The sequence below is a fragment of the Coenobita brevimanus genome, chromosome 55, assembly GCF_032717465.1.
Source record: "Coenobita brevimanus isolate Jiangsu-jjx chromosome 55, ASM3271746v2, whole genome shotgun sequence".
Lineage (NCBI taxonomy): Eukaryota > Metazoa > Arthropoda > Malacostraca > Decapoda > Coenobitidae > Coenobita > Coenobita brevimanus.
Window position 1 is genome coordinate 23,355,547 of NC_137008.1, and position 9,672 is coordinate 23,365,218.

General features: G+C 42.1%; 1 protein-coding gene across 1 annotated transcript; it reads left to right on the plus strand.

The window, feature by feature from the left end:
- Window positions 1–388: 388 nt before the first annotated feature.
- LOC145401277 (zinc finger BED domain-containing protein 5-like) lies at window positions 389–745 on the plus strand. Its single transcript, XM_080273606.1, has one exon. The coding sequence runs from the start codon at window positions 389–391 to the stop codon at window positions 743–745; it is 357 nt and encodes a 118-aa protein (XP_080129732.1).
- The last annotated feature ends 8,927 nt before the right edge of the window (window positions 746–9,672 follow it).

The following is a 9,672-nucleotide window of genomic DNA, read 5'->3' on the forward strand; positions in this document are numbered from 1 at the left end:
CTTTACAAAAGAATAAATGAAGGGAGAAAAGTTTTGGTAGGCCTTACAAATACTTACACTGTGGAAAGCCTTACAACAGTTTTGAAGGAGGGCTTACAGCACTGGCATCAAAGTCACCCTGCTGGATCCATCAAAAAAGATGTTAACAAAAATTTTTAATGTAGGATCGGAGGATGATTTAGCCAGTTGTCAGACAAAACCTGATAGTGATAATGTTTCAGTCAAAGGTCTCACAAATGACATTTGCAAATAAGCTACAAGAAGTAATTGAACAGGTTTATACTAGAACAGAGGTTCTTAACCTGGGGGGCGTGAGTAAATTCTAGGGGGGGCACGAGCCCAGGGGAAAAGTTGGAATTTCTCTAATTATAGTTGTATTTCTCTTAACATGAGCATGGATAATATCGAGATGATTATGAAGGATATACAGAACATGCTTGGACGGCTTTATGAACTACGAGAAGTAACCGCAATATTTCTAGATTCACAGCAGAAAGCAAATCTCCAAGACAAGTTCCAGTCTGAAGGCTTTCTGCTAACTGTAGCTTACCTGGTGAACATCTTCGAAGCGCTGAATGCAATCAACTTTAAACTACACCACGACACCATTCGAGCCTTCATGGTCAAACTCGACCTCTGGAAATGTCGAATTCAGGATGGAAATACAGCCACTTTTAGTAACATGGATTCTGCTCTCATCTGCAGTTACCTTGATTCTGAGAAAAAAAAGAAAAAACACAAATAATCACTCATCTGACTGATCTGAAAGCAGAATTCATTAGATACTTCCCAGATATTGATGAGAACCGTGAAGCCTGGAAATTCTTCAGGATCTATTTCAATGTGAAGTAGCTGATGTTTTGGATGAAGTGCAAGAGGATTTTCTTGAGTTAAAGTTCAACTCCTCAGCTGAGGAACTCTTCAAAGAACTGGATCATGAGACAAGTACCTTCCTGTTTACCGTTTGATTTCACAGCAAGCTTTTCGAATTCTGACAATGTTTGGATCCACGTATCTTTGTGAAGCTACATTTTCCATGCCCGTTGCTGTCACGACCAAGTACAGACACCGTGTGAATGTTGAAGGGGGCATACGTTGTGCACCCTCTGGCATTCGACCATGCATTCAAGATATGGTAGCTAAGAAGCAGTGTCAATTATCTCATTATACAACTAATCTTTCTGCTTACACTGTTAATCTTTTCTCTCCGTTGGGCTCCTCCGATCACAACCTTATCACCTTAACCTGTCCTATCGCTCCGGTACGGCCTGTGGACCCTCCAAAGAAATGTCGTCTGTGGCACATTGGAGCTGCGGATTGGGAGGCCCTCAGGCAGTACTTCTTTGATTTTCCCTGGAATGATTATTGCTTCCATGGCCATGAGCCATCTGAGTGTGCCTTGCACATTACGGAGGTTATTCTCTCGGGCGTGGAAGCATACATTCCTTTCTCATGTCCTTTGACTAATGCAAGAAAGCCTTGGTTTAATCACGCTTGTTCTAATGCTGTCTGCAACAAGGAAAGGGCCTATAAAAGGTACCGGAGCCAACCCACCCCTGAGTCACATCTTTTATACGTTTCTGCCTGGAATCGTGCTAAGTCTGTTCCTCGCTCTGCTAAATATAATTTCATCCAAACTAAATGCTCTCAACTCTCCAACTTGAATTCTTTCTGCTCCTTTGGCACCTTGCCAAAAACCTTTCTAAGAACTTTACCTCATCATCCTTCCCTCCTCATTTATACTTTGATGGCTCTGTAGCTATTTCTTCTACTGATAAAGCAGATTTCTTTGCCCAGATTTTCTCCTCCAATTCCACCTTAGACGATTCCGGTGCTGTTCCTCCATCACTTCCCCTCTCTGACTTCCTAATGGCTGACATTAAAATTTCTTCAGCTGATGTATTTTCTGCCATCACAGGCCTCAATACTAATAAGGCATACGGGCCTGATTGAGTCCCTCCCGTTGTTCTCAAGAACTGTGCTTATGTGCTTACACCCTGCCTAGGCAAACTCTTTCGCCTTTGTCTATCAACTTGTACCTTTCCTTCTTGCTGGAAGTTTGCTGTCATTCAGCCAGTTCCAAAGAAGGGTGACTATTCCCAACCCTCTGACTATCGTCCAATAGCTTTAACATCATGTATCTCAAAAGTTTTCAAGTCAATTCTTAGTAGAAAAATTTTAAAGCATCTTTCCTATCACAACCTTCTTTCTAATCGTCAGTATGGGTTCCGTCATGAATGTTCTCACCAACCTTTCAGACTCCTTTCGGGACTTTGGCGAAAGCTTTGCCATTGCACTTGACAACTCAACGGCTTTCGATCGAGTCTGGCATAAATCTTTAATTTCCAAACAGCCTTCTTTTGGTTTCTATCCTTCTATCTGTGCCTTCATCTCTAGCTTCCTTTCTGGTCGTTCTATAGCCGCTGTTGTAGACGGCCATCGTTCTTCTCCTAGATCTATTAACAGTGGTGTTCCTCTGGGCACGGTCCTATCACCAACTCTCTTCCTTTTATTCATCAATGACCTTCTAAGCTGTACATCTAACTCTATCCACTCATACGCTGATGACTTCACCCTTCACCTTTCCATTCGGTTCCCTCAACGTCCATCTCAGCAGTTACTTCAGCAAACAAGGGATGAGGCTATGGCACACCTAATGTCTGACTTGGCTCGTATCTCTGAATGGGGTAAAAATAATCTGATTGCTCAGAAACTCAGTTTTTACTCTTATCAACCCGACAAAATCTTCCACAGGTATACCCACTAATGTTTAATAATATTCACCTTAATCCTGCATCATCCTTGAACGTGCTTGGGGTTTCATTTTCTCGGGATTTATCTTGGAAAGATCATATCACATCTCTTGTAAAATCTGCATCCAAGAGATTAGGTGTGCTAAGCCGACTCCATTCCTTCTTTACCCCTGCACAATTGTTGACTCTATACGCGGGTTTTATCTGCCCCTGTGTGGAGTTCAACTCTCACGTGTGGGGAGGCTCCCCACGTACAGCTGTTCTCAAAAGGGTGGAGTCAAAGGCTTTTCGTCACATTAACTCTCCTCCTCCTACTGACTCCTTTCAACCTCTGTCTCTTCGCCGCACTGTTGCATCTTTATCTCTTTTCTATCGCTACTTCAGTGGTCACTGCTCCTCTGAATTGTCTTCATGCATTCCTCCATCTCTACAACGGGCACGTAGCACCTGTATGGCAGGAAACTCTCATCCCTTTTCTGTCCAACTCTTTAATGCAAGAGTTAACCGTTACTCCTAGTCCTTCATTTATGCAAGGGGTCAACTCTGGAACTGGCTTCCTCTGTCTGTAATTCCTGCTTCCTATGATCTCCAGTTTTTCAAACGCAGGGTGTCCAGGCATCTCGAAATGATCGGATCTTGAATTTGGCTCTGTCTTGTAATTTGTTTTTCTCTTGGAGGGAACAATTTTGCAGGCCCGCGGCCTTTAGTTCCTTCTTCCTCATTAAAAAAAAAAAAGTAACCTCATTAAATATGCTGGTTATATTATTTGCACAGAATTCATGTTCAATAACAAGACTAATAACACCCTTTTTTTTTTTTAAACAGTTTCTCCTCGAAATCTGGGAGGATATTTTATCAGTTTGGTTGAAGTTGCGAGCGGGGCGTGGAGGGAAGGACCAATTACTGTAGGAGGCGTGGTAGCAAAAAGGTTAAGAACCACTGTATTAGAAGGACAAATGATGACAATAAGTGTAAGCATATGGGAAACGAATTTGGTATGTTTGAAACAACGAGAGAGAACACATATTCTGGAGTAGTTATTAAAATCTTCACTTCAGTGTCACTTACAACATTCGCGGCTGAAAGAGCCTTCTCGTCTGCAGGACTATTCACTACAAAACTTTGAACAAGACTAAATAACCATAGTGTTGACTGTTTGCGTATTCTTAAAAGTATTCTTGCGTATTCTTTCTTGGCCTATGGCCCACCCTTCCACAAAATTTCACTCAGATTTATTGAGAACTTTTGGAGATACTGTGCGGTAGGACCCGGATCCGGATCCGGATCCACCCCAATAAATAATTCTTTCTTGGCCCATGGCCTCAACTTCCACAAAATTTCATTAACATTCATTGAGAACTTTTGGAGTTACTGTGCGGTAGGATCCGAATCCGGATCCGGATCCACCCCCAAATTTAAAGAGTTCTTTCTTGTCCCATGGCCCACCCTTCCACAAAATTTCATTGAAATTAATTGAGAACTTAGGGAGGTACTGTGCGGTAGAATCCGCGTCAGGATCCGCCCCCAAATTTAATCAATTGTTTCTTGGCCCATGGCTCACCCTTCTACAAATTTTTGTTGAAATTCGTTGAGACATTTTGGACATATGGAGTGAAAAAACAAACAAATCCAGATCACAACTAAAATCTAGTCGACTGTTCATTGGGCCATACCCTATCCCTCCAAGTAATTTCAGGAAAATCTGTTCATAATTTTTTTGAATAATCCTATTAACAGACAAACAAACAAACAAACAAACAAATGCAGGGTAAAACATATACCTCCTGGCAAAAGTAAATAATCTTATGTTGCAAGTTGTTGTCGTGATTAGTATCATGTGTTGTGAATGTGAACCTATTTTGGGGGGACTGAACGTGAAAAACTAAGCAGCACCCCGTGTCACTTGAAAACCCAATATCTTTAATTTGATGCGCTACCATTATTGTCAAAGGACGTTAAATGACAACCATGACCAGAGAGGAGATATACTGTGATTCTCTTGCTGGGAACAGCTCGAGTATTGTATCCTTGTCAGCGTCATAATATTTCTTTCATCTGAACGAGTCACAAGAATCTAAAAGTGCTATAACTGTCCCTATTCCTCATATTATATTAGTGATAACTTGAGTATTCTATACTTATCATCAGATGACATGTACTTGGGCGAGAATGAATTATAGGACACCGAGTGTTAACATGATTAAACCGTAAACGGAAAGTGTATGGACGTTTATGGAATGACAAATGCTTCAGTGTTAAAATATTGAAGAAAAAACAAAAAGATTCTGCTCTCCTTAGTCTGCCCAACAATAACACCGTGTAACACAAAATTCGTCCATGAGTTCAAACTATTATTTTCTGATTTTTGAGGACATAAATAAGTAAAAATGAGCAGTCAACATGTTCAGACCTCGGTTCTGAGTTCACGAGATCGCTTTATTGATTTTTTTCCCCTTTTTGCTTATTAATTTAAGGGTTTTTCACACTATCTTCTTTTAAATCAAATGAATCCTGTTAAGTATAATTTTAATTGATGTGAACACGATTATTATAAGTCAATGATGAAAAATTAATTTTTCAGGCCCAGTCTTTAGAAGTGAAATTAAAAAGAAGGAAACGAGTAGGGTATAATAATGTATTATAATATGTTAATACACAGACAGTGATACGGTGCAGTGATGCAGAGCGTTGATAAAGAGTATTGCTACGGAGAATTGATATAGAATTGATACAAAATTTCTAGCATTATTTATAGTTAAAAAAAAAAGTTTCTCTACGAGATTGGCGATTGTATTTCAGTTCACTCTCACGCAAAAGGTTCCAGATGTAGTCTCACTTCATACTTTTATTGTACTGTCCCTTGTAGGGTTCCTCAAAAGAGCTGACATCCTGGTGAAATCTTTTACCTTGTTCTTGAATAGTCTACCATGTTTTCTTTGAACTTATCAAGGTGGGCGTGTAGTATGTGCAGTTTCAGCGGCATCTGGCAGCCCATGCTCCGGAACGTGTCCACAAGTTCGTCAACGATTTCCCTGTAGTTCTCTACCTTGTGATTTCCGAGGAAACCTTTGACCAGAGAAACGAAGCTTGTCCAAGCTGCCCGCTCAACCTCAGACAGCTTCTCAGGAAAGCTGTCGGAGTTGATAAGTCACTTCGCCTGAGGGCCCACAAATACTCCTGCTTTGATCTTGCCTCCGACAACCTCAGGAACAACTCCTGGATGTGCTTGAAGGCCTCACTCTCTGGATCCAGCTGTTTAACAAACTGCATGATGAGACCCAGTTTGATGTGCAGGGGTGGCATCAGCACTTTCGTTGGCACCACCAGTGGCTCTTGCTTCACGTTATGGGTCCCAATCTCATAGCCGGTCCTGAGGGTCCAGTTCCTCTTCTGGTAGTGAAGGGCTGTATTTCGGCTATCACAGAGGCAGAGATAGCAAGGGAACCTGGTGAAGCCTCCCTGAAGCCCACCATCTTGATATAGCCAATGACCTCCCAGCTGCATTGGTCGTACTTCAATGCACTCAACAGGATTTTGACATTCTGGTACTCTTCTTTCATGTGCACTGAATGAGCCAGAGGATCGAGGGCCACTGATTTGTGTTATGCAGTAAAACAGCTTTGAGGCTTCAAAATGAACTGTCGATGAAGAGCCGCCAGTCAGAGGTATTCTAGGCAATGCTCATAGCGTTGACGAGTCCTCTGATGTCATGGCAGTAGCACAACCCATCTCTAAGAGTGAAGAACACTGAAAAGCCACGATGCCGCTTCCTCTGGGAAGTAATTCGAAGGCTGTCGTCCAGTAAGTCCCACTGCTTCAGTCTGGAAATGAGCAGCTCGGTGTTGGACTTTGTCAAGGCCATTTCCCTGATGAGGTCATTGATGTCCTCTTGGCTGGGGTAGTAGGAGCACCATTCACTGGCCACCCGGCGTCGACGACACGCAGCAGATGATGCACCTTGCTCCTACTCAGAATCATTGTAGCTTGCTCCTTTCGCTGGACAAGATTGATCTCTCAAGTCTGTGGCACAGGTAGGTGCTTTGCATTATGGGGAACAGGTGATATAGATGACGGAATGTCAGGGTGCTCAATTGGAGGTGCATTCTTCCCCTTTCTTCGTTATGTTGGGTCCACCATACAGAAATAGCAGTCCGTGAGATGGTCTGAGGGCTCACACCAGACACGGAGGATAGCGAAACGCATTGCCCTCTTCTCTCCTCTAAACCAACCTTCAAGAGTGTGGTGGCAGTAGTCACAGATGACATGTGTGCCCAACGTTTGTGTTGGTCACCGACTGGCATTCTGAAGTAGGCATGATAGGCTTCCTTTGCACGGGTGCAACTGTCCAAGCAGTGTTTTTTAGCCTTCTTTGCGAAGAACTCGCCACACACGTAGCAGAAGGAATCCGCTGAGTATTTGCAACCACGAGCAGCCATAACAGTAACTTCGTCACACATTAAGCACTTCAATGTGAGAGAAAGTAAAAATAATGGATTAATTTAAAAAATAATATTCTTATTTCAGCAAAATCGATGTACTGACAACAAACCCGAAGTTTAAAATCACTGACAGCTTTTTTCCAGTGTTTTGAAGCATAATGAATCAGAAAATAAAGGTTTTTGCCCAGAAACAAAGAAATTTTTTTTGTGTGTTACACGGTGTAATTAACCAATTATTCAACTTGAAATGTCCCTGGTAATGTACAACTCTTATGTAATTCGTTTGCTGTTTCAGTTTTTTTACACCTTACTTGTCTTATGACAGGCAAGGTTTATTCTCGTATGGAAGGACCAGTATTAGCTACATAACCTTTCCAGCATGATTAAGTATATCTCATTTAATCAAGTTTCCACAAGGTGATTTTATTAATCTTTAGGAAGGATCTCTTCGATTAAAATGGTTATTAAAGGATATATCTAACCCTATGTTCGCGTCATACAAACGTTCTAGTTGGTGTATCAGACAAACCGCAGATCAGGTGCAGGACAGAAATAAAATATGACTTCAACTAGAACTGCATTATGCACTGTATCTTCAATGAAAAGTTTTTTTTAGATAATATTCATGGAATACCCAAGTTTTTCTAAATGCACACGTCACTATAGCTCCACCCGTATTGGCACGCTGCCCTTGTTCGATGTCCCAAGATGTACCTCACTCGTTCGTGTAGTCTTCTAGTGTTGGTTGACGGTTGACAGTGACAGCTAAACGGTAACCATTAATCTCATTCTTTTTTCGGCTGCCTGTCACTCCAGTCCAGCAAGTACTGGCAGCACGACCTTATTGGCAGTACCAGTTATCTCCTGTACAGCTTGACAACATCAGAGTCGAGTCCTTCTGCAGCTCATCACAGATCCTCCGTTGATGGCGTTCCTAGTGCCACCTGTGGTTGTTACTCCTGGCTTCATATCTCCTAACACATTGGAGGGTCTGGCTGTCTGTGGATGAGGACACAGCAGCAGCAGTACTGGAGTAATTTAACTATGGTCTAGCGGAGTTGGTTGGTTGTGTTTTTCTTCTATCTTGCTCACCTCACAACAGGAATAAAATTCGGGAATTTTCACAGTTTCGGTCAATAATACGACCCACTATGTGGCGCAAACAACCAGTCCAGCGAACCCCTTTTCCATACTACGTCAGACAACGATTTACTACTTTAGTTAACACTCTGAAACATTTCCAGCTCGAAAAGTATACCTACAGCTGAATAAGGGTCGGGCAAACAGTGTTACCAGACACCGATGGCTAGAGGGAATGAGTGCTGATGACGTCAGAAGCCAGAACACCACGGACAGTGGGTCTGGCAACAAACAGTGCTACCAGATGTAGCTGTCGCCCTGAAGCTATACTCGTTAACCGGGCAAAGACTGGCGGCCAAAGTTGTAAACTGAGGTCACCCACAGGTTCGTGGTTCAGTTGCACTCTGGCCCTGAGAGTGAGGTTGTTTTTGGCAGAGTTCTGTGTGGTTAATGACAGTATTATTAGTATGGTGGGCAGAAAGAATAGACACAAAAGAAAGAAAATTGCACTATGCGGCATTATAATTGCTACACTGTACGAGAACAAGGACGTGCAAAAAAGGGAATAGTGCAAGGAGTGGTTACAGAGGAAAAGTGCAATGGGAAGCCATGTAACGATACTAAATGAACTACAAGAAGGGTACGAATCAGACTTCACAAACTACATGCGAATGGACCCAAACTCATTTTACGAGCTTGTAGAGAAATTAAAACCATTTATAGCCAAGCAGGACACACTGATGAGGGACAGTATTTCTCCAGAAGTGCGTCTAGAGGCGACACTCCTTTTTCTTTCAAGCAGAAGCTCCTATACATCACTCCAATATAGAACAAGAATATCAAAACAGAGTTTGTCTGCCATTATACCCGAGACGTGCCAAGCCATCTATGATATACTCAAGGATCAATACTTGCAGGTAAACTTGTTTTGTCTGAAAGATAATACTGTATGGTGATTTATATAGTGGTGGTATCAGTTCTCTTTTTCGAATCATGTGATGAGGCTTCGGACATATTTTCAATTTGATCATTCACTGTGGCTTCATATTCTTAAATATATATATATATATATATATATATATATATATATATATATATATATATACAGAGAGAGAGAGAGAGAGAATGCTGCCAGACACAGACGTATAGATACAGATACTGTATGTCAATCCCAATACGGCAACTCGGGCCCTGCCAGTAGGCCAGTAGGCAGGATGTCTTGCTCATTTCGACACCCATCTACCCCTTATGAAAGCTATATTGTTTATCTACTGTACAGCTCCGTTCAGAAGTTCGTACTACACCCAATGTGGAAGGCGCTAGTTTCGGCGCCTTCTTCCCAGCCGACAGGTTACAGCTTCGAACCTCCCACAAGCAACCAGAATTTAGCTAGTATCAAA

Excerpts from the sequence above, each read along its gene's own strand:
- LOC145401277 (XM_080273606.1), top strand. The coding sequence starts at position 389 with ATGAGCATGGATAATATCGAGATGATTATGAAGGATATACAGAACATG.